Source organism: Dipodomys spectabilis, unplaced genomic scaffold (assembly GCF_019054845.1).
Source record: "Dipodomys spectabilis isolate Male_0828 unplaced genomic scaffold, ASM1905484v1 ptg000125l, whole genome shotgun sequence".
Classification (NCBI taxonomy): domain Eukaryota; kingdom Metazoa; phylum Chordata; class Mammalia; order Rodentia; family Heteromyidae; genus Dipodomys; species Dipodomys spectabilis.
In genome coordinates, this window is record NW_024870802.1 from 13204014 (window position 1) to 13225564 (window position 21551).

The 21551-nt window shown below is 42.9% G+C and overlaps 2 protein-coding genes across 2 annotated transcripts in view; both read right to left on the bottom strand.

The window, feature by feature from the left end:
- Window positions 1-6267, bottom strand: part of LOC122115845 (acyl-CoA desaturase 1-like) — a 34919-nt gene extending 28652 nt beyond the window's left edge. The window contains exons 1-2 of the mRNA XM_042689412.1: window positions 6163-6267; window positions 3863-3985 (exon numbers count right to left, since the gene is read on the bottom strand). Coding sequence (XP_042545346.1) covers window positions 3863-3985; window positions 6163-6267 — 228 coding nt within the window. The remainder of the gene's footprint in view (window positions 1-3862; window positions 3986-6162) is intronic.
- A 488-nt stretch (window positions 6268-6755) lies between these two features.
- Window positions 6756-21551, bottom strand: part of LOC122115848 (acyl-CoA desaturase 1-like) — a 29582-nt gene continuing 14786 nt past the window's right edge. The window contains exons 5-8 of the mRNA XM_042689419.1: window positions 20600-20832; window positions 18149-18352; window positions 8283-8508; window positions 6756-6876 (exon numbers count right to left, since the gene is read on the bottom strand). Of these exons, the coding sequence (XP_042545353.1) occupies window positions 6756-6876; window positions 8283-8508; window positions 18149-18352; window positions 20600-20832 (784 nt within the window). The remainder of the gene's footprint in view (window positions 6877-8282; window positions 8509-18148; window positions 18353-20599; window positions 20833-21551) is intronic.

Genomic DNA, 21551 nt, shown 5'->3' on the forward strand with positions numbered 1-21551 from the left:
GTGTATCTGACATCATGACACATGTGAAATCTCTATCTAATGACAACAAACAAATAAGCCCTATGGAACAGAAAAGGGAATAGACTGTATTTTGCAAACTACCCAATCTCATGCTGGGAATTCCGTATCGCTCTCCAGCCCACCTTATTCCCCCCCCCCCCTTGTAAGCTTGACAATAAGGTCTGCTGTCCAAAATCCAAAAGTGTGCAACTTAGGTTGAGAACACCTACATTTACCCCTTTGTGTTGTTGTAATTTTTAGTGCTTGGGCTTGAACTCAGGGCCTGGGTGCTATCCCTTAGGTTTTTTTGTTCAAGTTGAGTGTTCTATCAGTTGAGCCACAGCTCCACTTCCTGCTTTTTTGGTAGTTTGTTGGGATAAGAGTCTCATAGCTTACTGGGAATGTGGCTTAGTGGTAGAGTGCTTGCCTACCATGCATGCAGCTCTGGGTTCAATTCCTCAGTACCGCCTAAACAGAAAAAGCTGGAAGTGGCACTGTGACTCAAGTGGTAAAGCACTAGCCCTCAGCAAAAGAAGCCCAGGAGAGCACCTAAGCCCAGAGTTCAAGCCCCACAACCAGAACAAAACAAAAGAGTCTCACAGACTTTCCTCCCCAGGAGGCTTCAAACCACAATCCTCAGCTCTCAGCCTCCTGAGTAGCTAGGATTACAGGCATGAACCACTGGCAGCTCCACACTTACTTCTTTTGAGCATGTTCCTTCATAATAAAAGCTTTCTCTCAATTCATTACTCTCTTTTGCATTTGAATTCTTTCTCTGACAGTGTTAAGACCTGGAAACACTGGGTTGAGATCTTGATCTCCCCATCTGTCATTGACGCTTCCCCAGCCCTTTACCAGTGGCAACAATAAGGCAATGACTACTCAGAATGACATCATTTAAAACTTACAGGATAGGAGTGGTGGCACTCATCTGTAATCTCAGCACTACAAGGCTAAAGCAGAAGGATCTTGAGTGTGATGCAATCCTGGGCTACACCTCTTCCAAACAAAACAAAACAATACAATAAAGCAGTCAATGGAAATGTTTGTTAGAAATTGGGAGCCTATGGTTTCTACGTATCACCTTAGCTACTCTGGAAGTTGATCTCTGAGGCTGATGCATCCAATACAGCCTAGGCAGGAAAGTCTGTGGGACTCTTATCTCCAAGGAACTACCAAAAAGCTGGAAGTCAAACTTTGGCTCAATGTAGAGCACCAGCTTTGAGCAAAGAAAGCACAGGGATAGTGCCAACACCCTGAGTTCAAGCCCCAGGACCAAGATTCAAAAAGAAAAATAGAAAATTGGGTTGGAATACTTTTTAGAGTCCTAGTGAATGTGAAGTCCTCAATTCAATCCCCAATAAGAAAAAAATACCTTTTCAGAAGCTTCTGCTATTCTACAGGCATCTCCGGTTGTGCTTAATTCAGGAGACTTTTTTTTTTTTCCAGTGCTGGGATTGAACCCCGGACCTGCCCCATGCTGAGCACCAGCTCTATCTGACCTAGACTTTCAAGCCCTATGAACCATCATTTTCAAATACTTGTTCAGATACAGGGAAGGGAAGGGGGAGGGAGGAAAAGCCAATTAAAATATGCTACAGAGCTATGTTAACATTAGATGAATGGAATAGAAGACCTGGAAATAAGCTCACACATCTTCAGCCAAAGCATAGGTTTGAGAAAAGAAAACTTCTCCAATAAACCATTTTGAGAAAGCTGAATATCCTCAAGCGTAACACTGAAGATAGATTCTTATCTCCCACTCTTTTTTGTTTTGTTTTTGTTTTGTTTTCTCTGTCACGGGGCTTGGACTCAGGGCCTGGAATCTTACCCTGAGCTTTTTCACTCAAAGCTAGTCGTCTATCACTTTGAGCCTTAGAGCCACTTCGGTTTTCTGGAGGTTAATGGGAGATAAGAGTCTTACAGGGGCTGGGAAGGTGGCTCAGTGGTAGAGCGCTTGCCTTGCATTCATGAGACCCTGGATTTGATTCCTCAGCACCACATAAGCAAAAAGAAAAAAGCCGGAAGTGGCGCTGTGGCTCAAGTGGTAGAGTGCTAGCCTTGAGCTGAAGAGATGGGATGGCGCCCAGGCCCAGAGTTCAGGCCCCACGACCCCCCTCCCCCCCAAAAAAGTTTGCAGACTTTTCCTGGCTAGGATGGTTTTGAGCTGTGATCCTCAGATCTCAGTCTCCTGAGTAGAGAGGATTTCAGGTGTGGGCCACCAGTGCTTGGCTTGTGTTGATTTTTATAGAAAGAGAGAAATAGGCTCGATCCTGGTTCATTAGAAGTAAATATAAGGAAATTCTCCAAAATATTGGTCCTGGCAAAGCTTCCTGAATGGTATTCCAAACTCAGAAACAAAAGAACAAATTGACAAATGAGTTTGCTTCAAGTTTAAAAGCTTTTATACAGCAGAAGAGTCAACAAAGTAACAATATATCCTACAGAATGAGAAACATTTTCTGTTTATTAATCTGTCAGAATATTAATAGCTAGGATGTATAAGAAGCTCAAAAACCTTAACAAAAGAATAAGTAATCCAGTAAAAATGGTCACATGATCTAAATGGACACTTTTTCAAAAGTACAAATGGCCAATAGATATATGAAAATTTTCTCAATATCTTTAGCTATTAGGGAGATGCAAATCAAAATTACATTGAGATTCCATTTGATCCCAGTAATGTTAGCTATGTTAAAAAAATAAATTATCAACAAAAATATCAACCATAAATAAATAAATACTGGGGAGGATACAGAGAACAATGAACTCTTTCATGATGTTGATAGGAATGTGTGTTAGAATGTTCGAAGTGGTACGAATGTTTCTTGAAAAACTAACAAAAGAATTACCATAGGATCTAGCTATCTCAAATCTGGGTATATATCCAAAAGGAATGAAATCAGTGAACAAATGAGCTACCTGTATGGTTATGTTTATTGTGGCAATATTCAATCTGGTTATTTTAAAAAAACTTTTTTATTCCTACCTTATAAAACTTAGGATTACACAGTTGCTCAAACGGAGCTTTCATTTCTGTTTTAAGGAATGGAAGATACCCCCATCCAGTGAACAATCAAAGTCAATTAGATCTATAACATATTTGCTGCAGTTATAATATTTGGTTTTGTTTTATTTTCTTTTTTGGGTCCATGGTGGGGCCTGAACTCTGAACTCTGGGCCTGGGTGCTGTCCCTCAGCTCTTCAGCTCAAGGCTAGCGCTCTACCACATGAACCACAGCGCCACTTCCGGCTTTTTTCTTTTTGCTTATGTGGTGCTGAGGAATCGAACCTAGGGCCTCAGGCATGCAAGGCAAGCGCTCTACCACTGAGCCACCTTCCCAGTCCCATGTAGTTAGAATATTTGGAAGTTGAGCCAGGTACTGCTGGCTCACACTTGTGATCCTTATTGCTCAGGAGACTGAGATGTGAGGATTCCACTTTGAAGCCAGCCTGTATAGGAAAGCCTGTGAGACTTGTCTCTAATTAATCACCAAAATGTTGGAAGTAGAGCTGTGGTAGAGTGCTATCCTTGAGCATAAAATCACAGGGACAGCACTCAGGCCCTGAGTTCAAGACCGGCTTAGAAAAAGACAGAAAGAGGAAAAAAGGACCATATGCATACATGGACTTGTTAAAATGAAGCATCCTCCTACTCCTAATTTATGTCAATCATAAACTAATATGCACGCATACATTCCCAAATTAGAGTTCTGATTCCCAAATCCTGGAAAACAATACAACACTAAAGAGATGACCAAGTCCTCCAAAATGTTCTCAACTCTCTTATCCATCAGCTACTTTGGTACAAGCCCACACTGAGCTGCAAACATAGCTGCAGAGCCATTTCTTGGAAGCTTACCTTCTCTTGCAGCAAAGATATGGGAAGACTTTCCCAGAACTGAGGCTGCAGAGTGGAGCGTGGTACTGCCTGGACAGAAGACGTCTTCTTCTCCAGAGCCTGCTGGAGTGCCACTACTAGGTGCTGCACTCAGAGCACTTCACTCTGCACTGTAGGCCAGATCTTTGTGTATGTATCTCTCTGAGCTGGGCATTTGAAGACCACAGCAGGTGAGGAGTAACCAATGCCTTATATATAACACACACATTTTTCCTACTGCCCACAAGGGCATGGTAAGCAGAGCTGGCTGGTCCAATCATCCCTAACCAAAGGTGAGAGTGGTAGAAGGGAGATAAGAGAAGGTGGAGGCAGGCAGGAATTAAGCCAGGGCTTAAAGATGTTACAAACACCTATCCAGCGTCTGTTCTTGCCCCTGAGAAAATTCTGTCATCTCTGGCACAGAGTTGGCTAAAGAGAACTTAGTGTCACCTCTACCCAACATTGCCTCTGGCTCTGTGCATTAATACCACCACTGTGATCTCTCTCCCACACTTTTCTTCTAGGCTTCATTCCGAAGAGCTTCTTGTACTCTCCCTGACACAGTTACAGAGGAAGAATGAGAAAGCCATGATCCACCCACCAAGGTGCCTTGGTTCCATGGTGTTCCTCCCTGAGAGACAGTGCTGGCCATCTTCACTGTGTGGCCCTTGCTGGAGAAGAGGCCAATGCAGTTGCCCAGGCCAGTTCTCTAGGTTTCCCACATGTATCTGTCCATACTATGCACAGAATGTGCCTGAACTCCCTTTCACTCCAGCCCTTCCCTCCTATGTATCCTGTATCCAACACTGAGAGAAAGAAAAAGGGAAAGACAAACAGAGACACACAGAGAGAAAGAGAGACATCCAGAGTGAGAAAGAACTCAGGCCTGTGTACAGGCACGGGTATGTGTCTGGAGGAGAGGTCTCAACTGTGGCTATGACTATCTATCTTGAGGATATGGTGGAAGTCCTGCAGATCAGAGAGTAAGTATGATTGTGACTCTTCATGTCACAGGGCAGAGTGTGATATGCAGGGTGTATGATAGCCTGGGAAACTGAGACATGGAGCCAAAGTCTTAGAGCTTCTAGCAGGGCTGGAACTTTCTGTCGTGGCTTGACTCTGTAAGGATAGCTCTCTCTAGATTGTAGTCTCTCTCTGTCTGTCTGTCCCTTACCTCACCCCCACCCCCATCCACACCCCCACTCCCACTGTGGAGTACTATAGGTGACCTTCTCCAGACTGAGACTCAGCCCCATACCTGAGTTTATATGGAAAGGCAGACACAGAGAATAGACTGACACCAGCCCTGAGCCTCCAATGACTAATTAATGAACAGAAAGGAAGTCCTTGCTCTGACTCTACTTCTAGGCCAATGTGGGAGATGAGAGTGATGTGTCCCATGTCTGCCTTTGTGGTAGAGCTAGTCCCATTGGCTAAGAGTACCCAGAGGAGCTGCTAGCTGTCCCCCAGAGTCCTGACCAGTACCTTCCTCTCTCCCTCAGGTACAAGAAACAGATCTAACCCATTCCTGCTCCCTCTGCCATTCTCTTTTTGATTTTTTTCCCTCCTTAGCTGCTTACCTGAACCTACTTTGCTGTGTCCTACTGCCTCTCCCCCATCTTACAGTTACCTCATGTGCACGGATACCACCCTTGCTTTGCTCTGATATAACTCTGTACTGACCACAGTGTGGCTGCAAGAGCCAGAGGGCAGCTGGCCATGGCCTAAGAGTGTTTCCCAACTAGGAGTCTGTTTCTTCCATACAGTCCCTCTGTGCCAATGTTCCCCTCTGGGGATTAAGTGTTGACTAAGCCTCCTCTGTGTCCACTGATGACCAATACTCCTTCAGTGTGGGGGAATGGAGAATGTTCTGCTGTCACCCTGGGGAATTCACAGATTTCTAAGAGAAATGGAACAAAGCACAGTAACAACATATGCTAGCCAGTGTCTGATGGGCACCAAGTATAAACATACTACATTATATGGGGGAGGAGTTTAGGGAAGGGAGAGGAGCTCTCAATAGAGGAGGCCTTAGGATTGGTCAGAACAAAAGAGCAGGTCTGAGACAGAGAAATGTGGCAATATTTTAGCTTCTTATGTGCACTGTGCTAGGTGCTTTGACTTCTTTGCAGGCTCAGAAAGGTTATTGAGGTGGGGGACGATGTGGTGGGAATATACTAGAACCTAACATCTCCAAGATACATGCAGGTACTTTGTGTATCTTCCATGCACAAAATAATTTTTTTTTTTTACAACCATAGAACAGACATGCTAATCAATACTCTGGGCCCTGTTTCTCCTGGTCCCACCTCTATCCACTCTTGTTCCATGAGCCCACCCTGGCCATAGACACTGTGGAACCTGGTCCTGACCCTTGGGAAGGGCATGTCTGAAAGGCCTCCTAAGCCAGTTAGAGGCATTTTCCTTTCACTCTCCTGTCCAACTATACTTTCCCTCACATCTCTCCCTGTTCAAGAGGGAAAAGGGAGGTATCCCAAGCTAGAGCTCATTCTTGCTTTGGTCATACAAGGAAAAAGTGAATGCAACCTTGGTGCAATTTCAGGCTTTTCTCAGCTTTACCAGGGGGTTTGTCTGTATTCTCCCCACCCCTCTTTTTTTTTGGTCTGTCATGGGACTTGAACTCTGGACCTGGGTGCTGTCCCTCAGCTCTTCAGCTCAAGGCTAGTGCTCTACCACTTAAACCGCAGCACTTTTTCCGGTTTTCTGGTGGTTTATTAGAGATAAGAGTCTCACGGACTTTCCTTCTCTGGCTGACTTTGAACCACGATACTCAGATCTCAACCTCCTGAGTAGCTCAGATTACAGGCCTGAGCCACTGACGCTGGGCTGGGTTTGCTTTTGTACTTCTTGCTTTTCACAGGTTCTGGATTTGAAATGCCATCTTGGCCCAGAGCTGCTCTTTTGGAATGCTTTGTTTTTCCATGGCCTTCTTCATGTGGCAGTTCAAAGGGACAACTGCATTCATTCCTGCAGACCTGCCAGGAAGAGAAGAGCTGTTTCTAGGCTCCATACTATACAGCCTGCTATCCCTCCAAATCTTCTACCCTCAAGAACACTCACAGAGCCCCAAAGGGGGCTTGTCTAATCCTTAGGACATAACAGGCATCAGCATTCCTGTCCACTCATTTTATCTTTACAAATATCTATCACAGAGAAGAGTCAACATGTTCCTGATGTTCAAGAAATGTCTACCTGTCCTTCTGAGCTACTTGGCAATGCTGTGCCTTGTTCTTGGCGTGAACCACAACTTCACTGCTGAGTATGATGCCAGGAGAGGGTTAGCTGAGAACCGTCTCCTGGAATGGGATCAAGCCTGATGCTCACTGCTTCACTTTCTGCCAAAGCCTGTGGGTTGGGGCTGAAGTCAACAAGTAAGAAGTCAATCTCATTTTCTCCTTCACGTTATCAAACTAAAAGTAAGAAGGAAAACAATTCTTACTTTCAAACTGCTTTCTGATCCAAAGGAAACTTTTTTGTTTCCTCAATTTCAGTTTCCAAGGCTTTCTTTACTAACTCTTCTCTTTCTTTACATTTCCTAATTTCCTGATTGGTCCTTCCTTAATAGATAACAGTTACAATTGTAGTCAAAAGGTCAATTATTTTAGGAAATATCAGCACCAAAAACATTACCATACAAAACAGGAGCACTTTAGTTTGATAGTGAAGATTACTTTTTTTGCACCTAGATGACAGTTTTCACGTATTAAAATATCAGATTATTTTGAAAATCTTCAAACACATACACAGTTGTGCACATAGTTTTTAATGTGACCTAAGGTTCAAAAATGAAAATCGAACGTAAATTCTTTTGGAATTCCAATGGCAAGTGACATTATTTTGCCCAATACATTAGAACCTGCTGGTCAGTTTTAGACAAACAAAGCAAACTAAACGACAAAACACAAAGCTATTGCTAACAATACACATTTCTCACAGATGATAAGACCTAGATGGCCATGACTAGAATATGTTTAGATAACCTTGTTAGCTAGGTATATTGGCCTTCAAATTGATCTTCTGAATATCTTTTGATATATTTTATTCTTCAGGCCCTGCAAAGAGAATCGGAGAAAAGGGAGGCATCTTTCCTGAATTATTTTATGAATATAATAGGATTTTTAGAAGTGTCTAGCACTGTCCATCCTACAACTAGAGGGTTATTTAACTTATATAAGGCTCTGGATTTGCGAGGAGTTTGGTTTTTGTTGTTGTTGTCTCTGAACTTTTTTTTGTATCCCATTTATCCACACCTAAAACATTTTGTAACCTTTTGATTCCAATTATGGCTGCAGCCATGATTACAAGCTTTAATATACTTATCCTGGCTGAGCTATCTTTTCCCATGACCTGCATTCCAGATTGTTTGATTTTTGTACAGTACCTGTCTAGCCTCTCCTCGCCAAGCTCCTGGCCACCTAAGTCAATCAGCCTCGATTTGTATGAGGAGAGGGTGTGGACATGCTGATTTCTTAAAGCCTGGCAGTGGGCTTCCTCATTCCACCACATTGTGATGTGCAGATACTGGCTAGGTAAACAAGTTTCCTCTTTCTGCATGGGAGTTTCCCCTGCACAGATCCACACTCTGATGATGGAAGAGTTTGGAAAGGCTGCAACAGCATTATAATTAAGTTAAATAAGGACTAAATTTTTGATAGGATGATTTCACCTTTGTTTTGGGGTTTTTTGTTTTGCCGGTCCTGGGGCTTGAACTCAGAGCCTGGGCACTGTCCCTGAGGTTCTTTTACTCAAGGCTAGCACTCTACCACTTGAGCCACAGTGCCACTTCTGCTATTTGGTACTGAGGAATGGAACCCAAGGCTTCATGCATGCTAGGCAAGCACTCTACCACTGAGTCACATTTCCAGCCAGGTTTGGAGTTTTTTTTTTTGGTCAGTTATGGGGCCTGAACTCTGGCCCTGGGAACTGTCCCTCAGCTCAAGGCTAGCAGTCTACCACTTGAGCCATAGTGCCACTACTGGCTTTTTCTGCGTATGTAGTGCTGAGGAATCAAACCCAGAGCCTCATGCATACAAGGCAAGCACTCTACCACTGAGCCACCTTCCCAGCCCCGGCTTGGGGCCTTTTTTAAAGCACATTACAATCGCCTTTCATTGCTGCATTTTCAGCATTTCCTGTGGAGACAGCCGGCAACCACACTTTATCTTATAACTGAACTCTCAGAATCTTTTTTCTTTACTTTCGTTCTGGATGCTACTATTAATATTCTTATTGATTTAAGACACTCAGCCCTTTTGCTCTTAGTTTGTGTATGGAAAATGGAAAAGGCATAGGCTGGACTCAATTGTCAACAGGTGAGGACTGTTCATTGAGGAGCAGTGAGGAGCACAGACCTTCTGTGGGATTGGAGGTTGTGCAAGACACTGGATTTTGCTGTCTGCTTAAGAAGGAAGCAGAGAATAAAAAATGGGCTATGATAATCTTGGGATCAAGGGCAATGTCCTTGGCCAGGCCCACAGTGGAAGCTGGGTGTGGGGGCTGTTGTCTCCTGGGGATCAAGATCTGTATGACTTGTCTGATGACAAGCACCTGAGCACACACCTGGTGCTTTGCTTGATCCTGGGGAATAAGGCAGGACTCAATCCTTCAGTTTGCTGTTCTTTGGTTAACTCTTCCAATCACTTAGGTTTACCCACCATTACTGTGTCCCCCTTTGGGTGCCAGATATCTTAATCTGAGGTGACCATGGAACCAGTAGGGCAATGAGGTATAGGACCAAAGAACCAAGATATCAGAGAGGATAAGAAAATTGGAGACTCTAAAGCCCATCTCCAGCTTCTGAGTCCTGAGATCCCTTTAACAAATCTTTTTATTAGTACAGTGCAGGGGAGGGGGATACCGGTACATACAGGAAACATGGTCACAAGACCTTTGAAATTGCAAGCACCCATGTGTGACCTATCCTTGTATTTAAGTGAGAAATGACTTCATTATCTTAGGAAGTGGAGGCAAGTAGTAAACATTTCAGCAATTTGCACGAAGTCTTAGTCTACCTCGGGAGCCTAGACTTTTGGAGGCCTGAGCCTCTGTTAGTCCAAGACCATTTAATCTTTCCAGGGTCTCAGCCCACAGTGATCTGAAAGCTTTACTGAGCCCTTTCAGAACTCATAGCTTGGCTACTGAACTCCCGACAGACATGGATTAGATCCAATGAACAGTATTAAAAGCAAAGAAGAGAAAGTTGTTTGTAATAATAATTGATATATGGGAAAGGAAGCATTCCAAGGCCTGTACCGTGAAAATCACCCATAGGACATTTCTCTGGAGTACATTACAGTTCAGCAGGCCTACTCTGACCTTCCATGAGATTCTTTTCTGTGAGATGAATAGCTCAAAGACAAGGCTAGTTTAGTGCAGGCTGTTCCTTCTTGGCTCCTTTTACTTAGCACAGGAAGAAAGGCTTTGTTCGCTCAACAACTGGCCTCAAGAGTGGAGGCTAATCAGGATGCTGAGATCTGAGGATCCCAGTTCAAAGCTAGCCAGGGCAGGAATGTCCTTGAGATTCTTATCTCCAATTATCCACTAGAAAACTGGAAGTGGGGGTGTGGCTCAAAGTGGTAGAGTGCTAGCCTTGAGCAAAAGAGTCAGCACTGAGTTCAAGCCCCACAATCGGCAACAATAGCAACAACAAATGTGTTTTTCCAGATTTCTAATTTATTGTGTGCTCTAGTCTATGTGGTAGAGGATGCCACTCAATTTGTTTAACAAAAGCTGTTTTCAGCAAAGTTCATAACACTTCTGCTTTGAAGTAGACCCTGACTCCGGGGATCTTGTATCCTTTCAATCTGATGCTCTTGGGAACTTGCCCTTGCTCTATTTGTTTCCCAGAGGACTAGTTTTCCTCTTCCTCTTCCTTCTCTTCCTCCTGAAGTATTCCAACTTCTGGGGGCCAGTGGCACTTAAACCCACTATAGGCCAAAGGAGGCACTAACACTCACTCAATCAGGCTTGGAATGCTCCCCACTCTATTGGGAAAATTAAGAACAGCAGTAAAGTCAAATAGCTCAGGGTATTTAAAGGCAAGATCCATGGGGGAGGGGAACGCTGCTTGCTGGTGATCAGTGGTAGTTTCATGATGGGCAAAGAAGCAAGTTACAGAAGCAGGTTAAAATTTCAGTCATTCCAATAACCAAGGCAACAAGTTATCAAGGCACACTTCTTATCCCAAATCTTTCCAGCAAAGAAGCAAGTTAGTGAAATAGCAATTACAGTCTCAATAAGCAAAACAATCCCAAACTTCTTACTTATCACACCCAAATCAAACCACCTTCCAGGTTTTCTGGCTCTTTCACTGTTATTTACCAAATTCCAGTAACCCAGTGTTTAACTCACTAATTTACTTCAAGCCTTTATCTTTGCAATTTTTCCTTTTAATGACTAGCCTGGAGTGTTTTCTCTACAGGGAGATCTTGCCTTTCAAATTTGGACCCATTCTCTTAATACTAATTTCATTTCTAATTTCATATTTTATGTTCTTTTTGTAGGGTTCCTCACATTTCTCCTCCTCCTCCTCATTCTGCTCCTCCTCCTCCTCCTTCTCATAAAAGCATAGCACTGTGGAACAGCCTTTCTGGAAACACAGGGGGAGCATTCAACACACTCTCTGTTCTCACTCAGACTAAAAGTAAAGATTTTTTGCTGTGTGGCTGACCTAGTAGCACAACATCAGCATTTGTTGTTAGTTAGTTTTCAAAATGAGATCTTGCTATGTAGCCCAGGTTGGCCTGGAACTCACCATGTAGCTCAGACTATCCTGGAACTCTTGATTTTCCTACCTCACTTTCCAAACTAATAGGATTAAATATGCATGTGCATGTTTTATATATGCACACACACACACACACACACACACACACACACACACACACACACACACACACACAGATTGACCAACTCTAACTTCTAAAGGCCTTGCTTGTAAATGCATCTCACCACTATGAGAAGAACAATCACTATCCTAAAGACAGCAGAGTAGAGTAATGAAAGAAGTTAGATGGGCTGTTCAAGGACATTCTAAAACTCTTAGTATCTATACACATCAATTTTGAACACCTTGTAAGTGAAGACTTTTTGTTCCATGAAATTTTAAAAATTCCCCTTATAACTAGATGCTGGTGGCTTATGCCTAGCTACTGAGATCTAAGGATTGTGATTCAAAGCTAGCTGGGGCAGGAAAGTCTGAAACTCTTCTCCAATTATCCAGCAAAAAGGTACAAGTGGAGCTGTAGTGCACGTGATATAGTGCTAGTCTTGAGCAAAAAAGCTTAGGGACAGTGCACAGATCCTGAGTTTGAGCTCCGGGACTAGCTTGCACGTTAAAACAAAAAGAACATTAACTCTTCTTGTTATTAAAGGAAAATAAGACCCTTTACGCAGAAACATTTTACGAAGCAATGCCACTCTAGTTATGCACCCAAATGAACTCAAGGTTGGTACTTGTTTTGTGTACAAAGTTAATATTCACACTCACCAGAAGGTGGAGACAACTCAAGTGAACATCAGTTCATGATTGGATAAATTGATGGTGAGTTACACATACAATGAGATCTAAATGAGCAAATAACAAAATAAAGTAGTGATTTGGGCTGCATTGTCCGTGAGTGCCCCAAAACACTATGATAAGAGAAAGAAACCAGAGACAGAGGGAGCATATTGCATGATTTTATTTCTGTGTAATCTGTAGAACAGGACAACAATTGGTTGTTACCATGTAACAGGGGCTCCACATAAGACTGCCCCAGGAAATCAACTGTTGTGTGAAGAAGGGCTACCTGCAGGAGCCTTGATATACAAAGAAAGACTAACTTCTGGCTTTTGTTTCTTCCTTCCTACACGTGACACTGTAATGAGTAAGGTAGAAATGGCTTGAGATGATCTCATTCCCTACTTTTGGCTAAAACAGCAAATAAATTTATTTTTTCATATATATATGTATAGAAAAATACATATCTATGTGGCATGTATGTTATACACACACACACACACACACACACACACACATATGTATGTGAAACTAACTGAAAGGAGAGGCCAGAAATAGAAATAGAGCCATAAGCAATCCTGGCTAGCCTTCTGCTGTCTTTCGCATTCCTCACATTTCTTCTAATTGTTCACTGAGTTCCAGTAATTGTTCACAAAGGTTGCTATAGCCTGGTTACTCAATCCTGCCAGAATGTTCCCTTTCTCAGCTGGGTCTTTCCTGGACCCAGAACCTCCATGAGTCAACATAGCACAGGCTGCCCTTTTGTGACTTTCTGTGTCCTGGGTATAGAAACTTGGGAGGACAGTGAGGAGGAATAGATCTGGGTACCCAAAGGAAGAGAGGTCTTTCTGGCACCAGCAATTCCAGGATAGTGTCAGCTCCTTGTGGCCTATGAGTATTGCCTGAGTCATTTGCCCAAAATTCATTGTACAAAAATCTTTCACAATGCTGGGTGCTGGTGGCTCATGGCTGTAATCCTAGCTACTCAGGAGGCTGAGACCTGAGGATCATGGTTCAAAGCCAGCCTGGGCAGGAAAGTCCGTGAGACTCTTATCTCCAATAAACCACTCAGAAAATTGGAAGTGGTGCTGTGGCTCAAGTGATAAGAGCACTAGCCTTGAGCTGAAGAGCTGAAGGACAGCACCCAGGCCCAGAGTTCAAGCCCCACGACTGCCAAAAAAAATCTACCACATAGAAAGTTAAATGTAGGTTAACTGTAGGTTACAGAATAAGACTCCCACTCACTGTGACACCACATTTCTTAGCAGAGACAAACCTTTAAACACAGGAAATCTTTCCATTTTACTAAGATCAGACAATTTAGTGAAGGTAAAGCTGCTTTAAGGGTCTCAGAGCTTTACAGGAGGGTAGCTATGATTGAAAAGTAAAGAGAAAAGAGGAAAGATCAGATCAGCTCCAATGGTCTATGCAGAGCCTCCTGCGCAGTTAAGATGAGTTACCCAGGGGGAGTAAGTTGGATTCTTGAGAACAAAGGATGTTTGTGTAGGTTAACTGGACACAAATTTAGTTTTCTACTGTTGCCACCCGTAGAAGAGAGTCACACCAGCAATATAACTGGATATCACCACATGTACTTAGGTATTTAGATATTCTGGTTCAGCTACTTTGTCCTCTGTTCCACACCCAGGATATCAGGAGATAGGGCTACAGTTCTATCGCCAGACCACACCACCACTACCCATTCTCTCACTGCTTCTTTCTCTGTCTCTTCATAAATGAAGTTTGAACAGCAAAGCATCTGCTGATGCCACAGGGAGATGATGCATCCTCCAGCCTGCAATAGGCAATGCCTGACTAGAGAAATGTAGCTATTGGCATTACCACTGGATCCTTCCATTCATAAGAATGAAAACATATTTCCCACTCAAAATTTCATATTACTCATTGCTAGTTAAGAAAAATACAACTGATTTCTATTTTGGCAGTACTAGGTGAAGACCCTAAGGCCTTGCATCTAGTATGTAGGGGTTCTACCACTTGAACCATACTCTCAGCCCTCTGTATTCCAGTTATTTTTCAAGGAAGGTCTCACTTTTCTTTCTGAGGCCAGCCTGAACTGCAGCCCTCCTAGTTTATGCCCCCTATGTAACTTGGATAATAGGCATGTACTGTATGCCCAGATTTTTCATTGAGATTGAGTCTACCTAAATTTTTATTTTCTTTTTTGACCTGGGTTGACCTCAGGTATAATCTTCCCAATCTGTGCCTCTCATGTAGTCAAAATTACAAGTGTGAGCCACTGCTCCTGGCTACAATTCAATCTTGTATATTGATTTTGGGTCACAGTTTGCTTGTATATATGAGTTCTTTAGATGCTTGCTATTGTTATACTGGGTACTGAGATTTAAAGACAGAGCCTTGGTGTTGCTGGACAGGAGCTTTATCACTTGAGCCACACTCTCATCACTTTTTGGCTTTACTTATTTTTAATAGGGTCTTGCATTTCTGCCTAGGCTAGCCTCAAGCCATGGTACTCCAACCTAGGCTTCCCTCATACCTGAGATGGCAGGTACACATCACCATGCTCAGCTTGCTCATTAAGATGATGTCTCACTAACTTTTTGCCTGCTCTGGCCTCAAACTATGATCCTCCTGACTTCTGCCTTCTGAGTAGGTAGGATTACAGCATAAACTCCTTCGCTGGGCTGTATTTTTGTTTGTTGTTTGCTTTTGAGACAGCGTATTTATATATAACCTAGGCTATCCTTGATTTCTTGGTACACTTACCAGACTTCCAGGTGGTCAAATTACTAGCCTATGTCAGCTTGGCTGACATGTTTATAATTTTCTACATACAATGTGTCATCCTTTGCAAATAGTGATAGTTTTATTCCTTTCCAGGCAAGATGCCTCCTTTTTACTTTTTCTGCACTGGAATAGCCTGGGCTTCTTGTCTGGACCACAAGGAAAAAGATCAGTTTTCCCAGGCAGTTTCTTGTTGCTGCTCTCAGCCTCCTGTGGGATCTCTGTCTTGGGACTATGAACAAAAACACATGGAGACCTGGCACTGCCCCAGGCCAAGGTGTCTGCTGGCATTTGTGTTTGATTTAATGTCACAGACACTTGAGTTTCTGCTTTAATGGTTTAACAAGTTACCCTTAGGACGTAGAGGACCCTTTATTTGAGTATGACTCAACCCCCCTTGCAGCTGCTGCTTCTGCTGCAGCTGCTGCTCCTGCATCTTCTGCTGCTGCTGCTGCTTTAATTTTTTTATTTTATTGTAAAGATGCTGTACAGAGGTGTTACAGTTACCTGAATAAGGTAATGAGTAAATTTCTTGTCCAGTATTGTTACCCCATCCTTTGTTTTTCTCCTACTATCCCTTCCCTTCCCCATGCTCCCCTCCCTCCCCATAGGACACTGGGTGTTGCTGACTCACGCCTGTAATCCTAGCTACTCAGGAGGCTGAGATCTGAGGATCACAGTTCAAAGCCAGACCTGGCAGGAAAGTCCTTGAGACTCTTATCTCCAATTAACTACCAGAAAACCAGAAGTGGCGCTGTGGCTCAAGTGGTAGAGTGCTAGCCTTGAGCTGAAGAGCTAAGGGACAGCGCCCAGGCCCAGGGTTCAAAACCCAGGACTGACAAAAAAGGTATAGGACATGACAAGATAGATTAATCCTAGGAGACTATACCACTGGCCAAAAAGCTCCCAGACACAGTAAAAATCAGCTTCACTTCATGTTTACAACTCATTTTGGAGTTGATATAAATACACTTATTCTAAAATTCCTCTTAGGTTATAGACAACTACTACTTTAGACAGAAAGAAAAGCGCAGTCCCACCAAGGAATGAACAGTGTACATTTTCAAATACCTTTTGTTCATGTTCATACGTTGGCACATAGTGAGTTCTTGGGTACTCTGGGTTCAATAGTGGGGAGGGGAATAGAGGGAGAGAGAGACAGAGACAGAGACAGAGAGAGACAAAGACAGACAAAGAGAGAGAGGCTCTAAGGACCAGCAGTTTTTCAGAAGCTGGTGTCCTTGTTTGGATTCATTAGTGTGGCAGAAGTCCCAGGCATGGTGGTGAAGATCTGGAGGCAACAGGAAAGCAGCATCCAGATTTACTTGCCTGACTCCTGGTGGTTCAGTGCCCATGAACATTATGTTTACAAGCATGTCTTTCCTGCCCTGAATATACACACAGGAGCTGCCTGTGCAACCAGGGGGAGAAAAAAGTCAAGGACTGAAAAGAATAGGTAAGAGAACAGAAATGTGGTAGAGAAAAAAATTCAGAAGCAAGGTGGTTGAGAGATTCCTACTCCTCCCACTTTGCCCTCTTACACCAGGGCTGTTTGGTTACAGAGGAGGGAAGTGTGAAGGAAAAATACCACCATGGAGAGAACCTAATTATTATCTAATCCAAGGAGCAGTTGCAACAACTAAAACAACTCAAGGTCACACTTGTTTCTTCTTGACAACTAATAACTTAGTCTATGTTCTGAATCCTCTGGATATCTTCCAGAGCCCCTTTCCCTGTAAAGTTATCTCTTTGGAGATGCCTATAGACACAGCCTCTCAGTCTTTTTTCTCTCCTGCCATGAAGTCAATAAGCAGCCCAGCTAGGTCCTCGTCTATTCAAGTAGAGTTCTTCAGAGATCAATGTTCAGGACTAAATACTCTGAAATAGCCTTTTCAAGATCCAAGTATAGTATATATGTTTTTTTATCTGTATTCTGATTCATCCAACTCCACCTTTGGAAACCACCTTTCAATTGGCTGTTTAGAAATGTCATAGCTGTGTTATGTTTATAAGAGGATCACTTGATATGCTGAGGATGGTAGTGTAGGCTGATGACAGGAGTTGGATGACCAACTCATGCATTGTTGCTTCATGCTGTTTTCATGAATTCTAGACATGCTCTATCTGAAGACTTCTTGAATTATGCTATAAGAAATCTGCTTGCTATGAACAAAGAATAAAATTCCTCCCTAGCAGAAACTATTTTTCATATTTAAGTATTAGACTATTTTTCATATTAAGTACATGTTCCTTTTATATTTTTACCTCAAGGTATATTTAGACATTAAGATTTGCTGTTGTACTTGACCGTTGCTGGCTCAGAGGGGAGAGAAAGAAAACACACTATGTGGAGGAGTCCATTTCTTTGCTACGTAGACTACCAGATCTGATCTCAGAAAGGACATTCTGTTGGCTTATTTCCTTCTCAAGATTATCTTGACTTCAGAATTATAACTGCATACTGACTGTCTTCCCTGGGACTTTACCTACTTTGCAAGCTCTGTGCCAAAGAAAGTTACTTTTTGTTCCCACTTAACAAAACACATGCTGATGATAATGAACCAACAATTTCTCAGAAGTTGTCATGTTTAAAGAAGCTTGAGCCACCTTCTTGACCAAGTACAGCTCAAGGAGAGAGATTTAGACTCTAAAATGGCAGCCAGGCACTGGAAGCTAGACACTAGCCAAGCTAGCTCACAAGACCAGCTGCTTGGCTGGGAGGCAGGTAGAGAGAAAAGAGAGACAGGAAATACGGACAAAGCAATAGAAAGGCAAATGAACATGAAAGAAGATACAAGTATTTGTATAGTATTATAAAGGAGAATTGTTGCCTTTCAAAATGGGTTGTTTGCAAGAAAACTAGAATGAGTTAAGGTCATTGCCTTTAGCATTACTCAATAGTTTATTAATGAAGCATTAATCAGTAGTTGATAATCAGAGCATCTTATCAGATGGCTTTTGGAAAAAGAGACTGGACCAACCACCGCAGCCACTCTCATAGCTTCCATCTCCAGTTCTCTTAATCCTGGCCAAGATGGAGGCCTTGGGTACTTTCTTCAAGTCATAAGCCAACCCAATGGCAGCCATGCAGTCAATGAAGAATGTGGTGAAGTTGAAGCTCCAGCGATACTCACTGGCAGAGTAATCATAGGGGAAGATGTGGTGGTAGTTATGGAAGCCTTCACCTGGAAGAGAAGCGAGAATATCAGTTAGAGAACTCAGCAGATTGCTGATTGGTCATCTTTGAACATTTCTCACCTAGCAGGTCCTGTGAACCTTGGAGAATCTTGCTGTTATTGAGTGAATGGCAAACCCAGTTCTTTCACTCTAAAGTGAACAGATGCCCGCAGTGGCATCCTTAGCAATGAACTCAGATTTTCTACTCAAATTTCCAGAATTGGGAGTTTTTTTTGTCTATTTGTTTGTTTGTTTTTGGTAAAACTTGTCTCTCAGAGTATCAAGAAATAAGCAGGGCCGGGCGCCAGTGACTCACGCCTGTAATCCTAGCTATTCAGGAGGCTGAGATCTGAGGATCGTGGTTCAAAGCCCGGGCAGGAAAGTCCATGAAACTCTTATCGCCAATAAGCCACCAGAAAACCGGAAGTGGCACTGTCGCTCAGGTGGTAGAGCACTAACCTTGAGGTGAAGAGCTGAGGGACAGTGCTCAGGCCCAGAGTTCAAGACCCACAACCGACAAAAAAAAAAAAAAAAGAAAGAAAGAAAGAAAGAAGAAAGAAGCAGGTTCTTCTGAGAAAATATAGGAAATATCTTGTAAAATGTCAGAGATTTGGTAGTACTGACCTGAAACCTAGGGCGAGAGGTTCTACAGTGGAGAGTGAGCAACACACTTTCCCCGCTGAGGCCATGCTCTCTGTAAGGGTAGGGGGTGCGTTGATGGAGGGGATTGGGGAACAGCAGGCAGAAGTCAGAGAAAAGGAGGTCCAGATTGGGAATAGAGATTCCTCAACCATTGCTGGTCCATAGTATGCTGTCCATGCTTCTAATTTTCTGACCTTTTAGCCTGGGATGAGAGGTGCTGATAAATCAGAACTCCTGTAAAAACACCGAGAGATTCACTTCATCCTCAGAGGTTCTTAAAACTCTTGGGATGAATGTTTTGTAAGAAGCGTCTTAATAGATGATGTTGCCAGGTGCTAGTGGCTCATTCCTGTAATCCTAGCTACTCATGAGGCAGAGACCAGAAGATCATGGTTCAAAGCCTGTGTTAATGAGACTCCTCTCCAATTAACATCCCAAAAGCCAGAAGTGGAACTGTGTTTCAAAGTGGTAGAAGACCACTAGCCTTCAGCAAAACAGCTCAAGGAAAGTGCCTAGGCTCTGAGTGATCAAAAAAGGAAGGAAAGAAGGAAAGAAGAAAAGAAAGAAAGAAAGAAAGAAAGAAAGAAGGAAAGAAAGAAGGAAGGAAAGAAAGAAAATAGGAAAGAAAGAAAGAAGGAAAGAAAGAAAAAAGAAAGAGAGAAAGAACATGAACAGCACACTATGAGTAGTAGAAGAGAGTAGCAATAGTGACCAAGTAGAAAACAGGTAGGCATTTTAGAAGTCCTGTCATAAGGCAGTTGAAATTGGAGGACAGTCATTATAATTATTTATAATGTTGGTCACACCTTAGTACAAATTATTCTGTTAAGAAAAACATAAGAACTAGCTGGGTGCTGGGGCTCATGCCTGTAATCTTAGCACTCTGAGGCTGAGATCTGAGGATCATGATTCAGTGACAGCCTGGACAGAAAAGTCCACGAGACTCTCATCTCCAATAAACTACTGAGAATAGTTCAGAAGTGACTCAAGTGGTAGAACTCTAGCCTTGAGCTGAAGCATCTCAGGGATAGTGCTTAGGTCCTAAGATCAAGCCCCGGGACTGGCAAAAAATAAAAAGTAAATCCAAGAAGTATAATGCCGAAGTGATTTATTTCAAACACAAATCAAAGTTAGAACATGTCCAATAGTGGAAGGGGATAAGAGAAGCGTATGAAGTCATAGCAAGAAGATTACGCACACTTTCACAGTAGCATACTTGAAGTGTATCAACCTAGCTTACATTACAGAATCAGTAAATATAAAGTACTGATTTTATTGACCTCTCTATTGACCCAACTGTTCTATTTATGTATCACCTGCCGAAAACATGACTGTAGCCCAGACCAGAGGTGACTGGAGTAAGGAAAGCTTAGAATGGTTCAATAGGTATGCCATTTGGAAATGGATTTGGAAACCTGGAACTGGTAAAAGTGATATTTTTCCACTGTTTTGCATAAAACTTGTTTCATGGCTTGCAAGTACATGCCCATTTATAATTACTAGTTTTGTGGTGAAAAATTAGGGGCACAAACTATCTTAAATACAGACTTAGCTGATATTGCCAGCTCCTAACCAAATACTGAATGTGGTCATGTTGTACACTGCTGACTTACCCAGAGCTCCTAGTGAAAGCAGGACATTTTCACGGCCCTCAATGTTCTTGTCGTAGGGGCGATATCCATAGAGGTGAGCAACGCTGTTCACCAGCCAAGTCACATTAAGTACTACAGCGTATCTCAGGAAAGCAGCAACATACAAGCTGTGTTGAAAAGTTTCACCCCAACAGTACCAGGGCACTAATGTGGGCAGGATGAAGCACATTAACAGGACACTGGGGCTGTAGTACCTACATGAGAGACCACACAGTGAGAGTATGGACACAAGATTTTCACACCAACCTAGATAACTCATTCTTTCTGGGATGGGCCCAGCATTCCCTCTACACTGTGAATACAGAGCCAATCAAGCCAAAGGGAATAGGTAGAAAACCTTTTGAGAAGACAGAGTTGTCCTCTCACTTTTTAAGTAATGCGAAATGGATGTGTTAAATAAGTGTTCTAAGATCACCTCCTTAGGGCTGCAAAGGACAAGGAGAAGAATGTCATACCTGGGTTCTAAATGTACAGTTTCTTTTTGTGTGTGCTGATTCTGGAGCTTGATGTCAGGGTGTGGATACTCTCCATGAACTTTTGTGCTCAAAGCTAGCACTCTTCCACGGGAGCCATAGCTCCACTTCCAGATTTTTGGTGGGTCAATGGAGATAAGAGTCTTCACAGACTTCCTGCCCAGGATGACTTTGAATCATTATCCTCTGATCTCAGCCTCCTGAGAAGCTAAGATTACAGACCCAAGCCACAAGTACTCCACAAGTACTCCTTTCTTTCCATGAGAACTCACGTTATATTGATCAAACAGGCAGGGTCCCCTCACAGCCACATCTGCCAAATTCTGGACACCTTTCTCTTGCTCATCAGTGTCATTGGCAGAAAGCATGGTAAATGTCACGCCTTCATTTTCTCCTACCACCCCTTCGTTCTTTGCTCTGCTTTTCCCTCAGGAGGTACA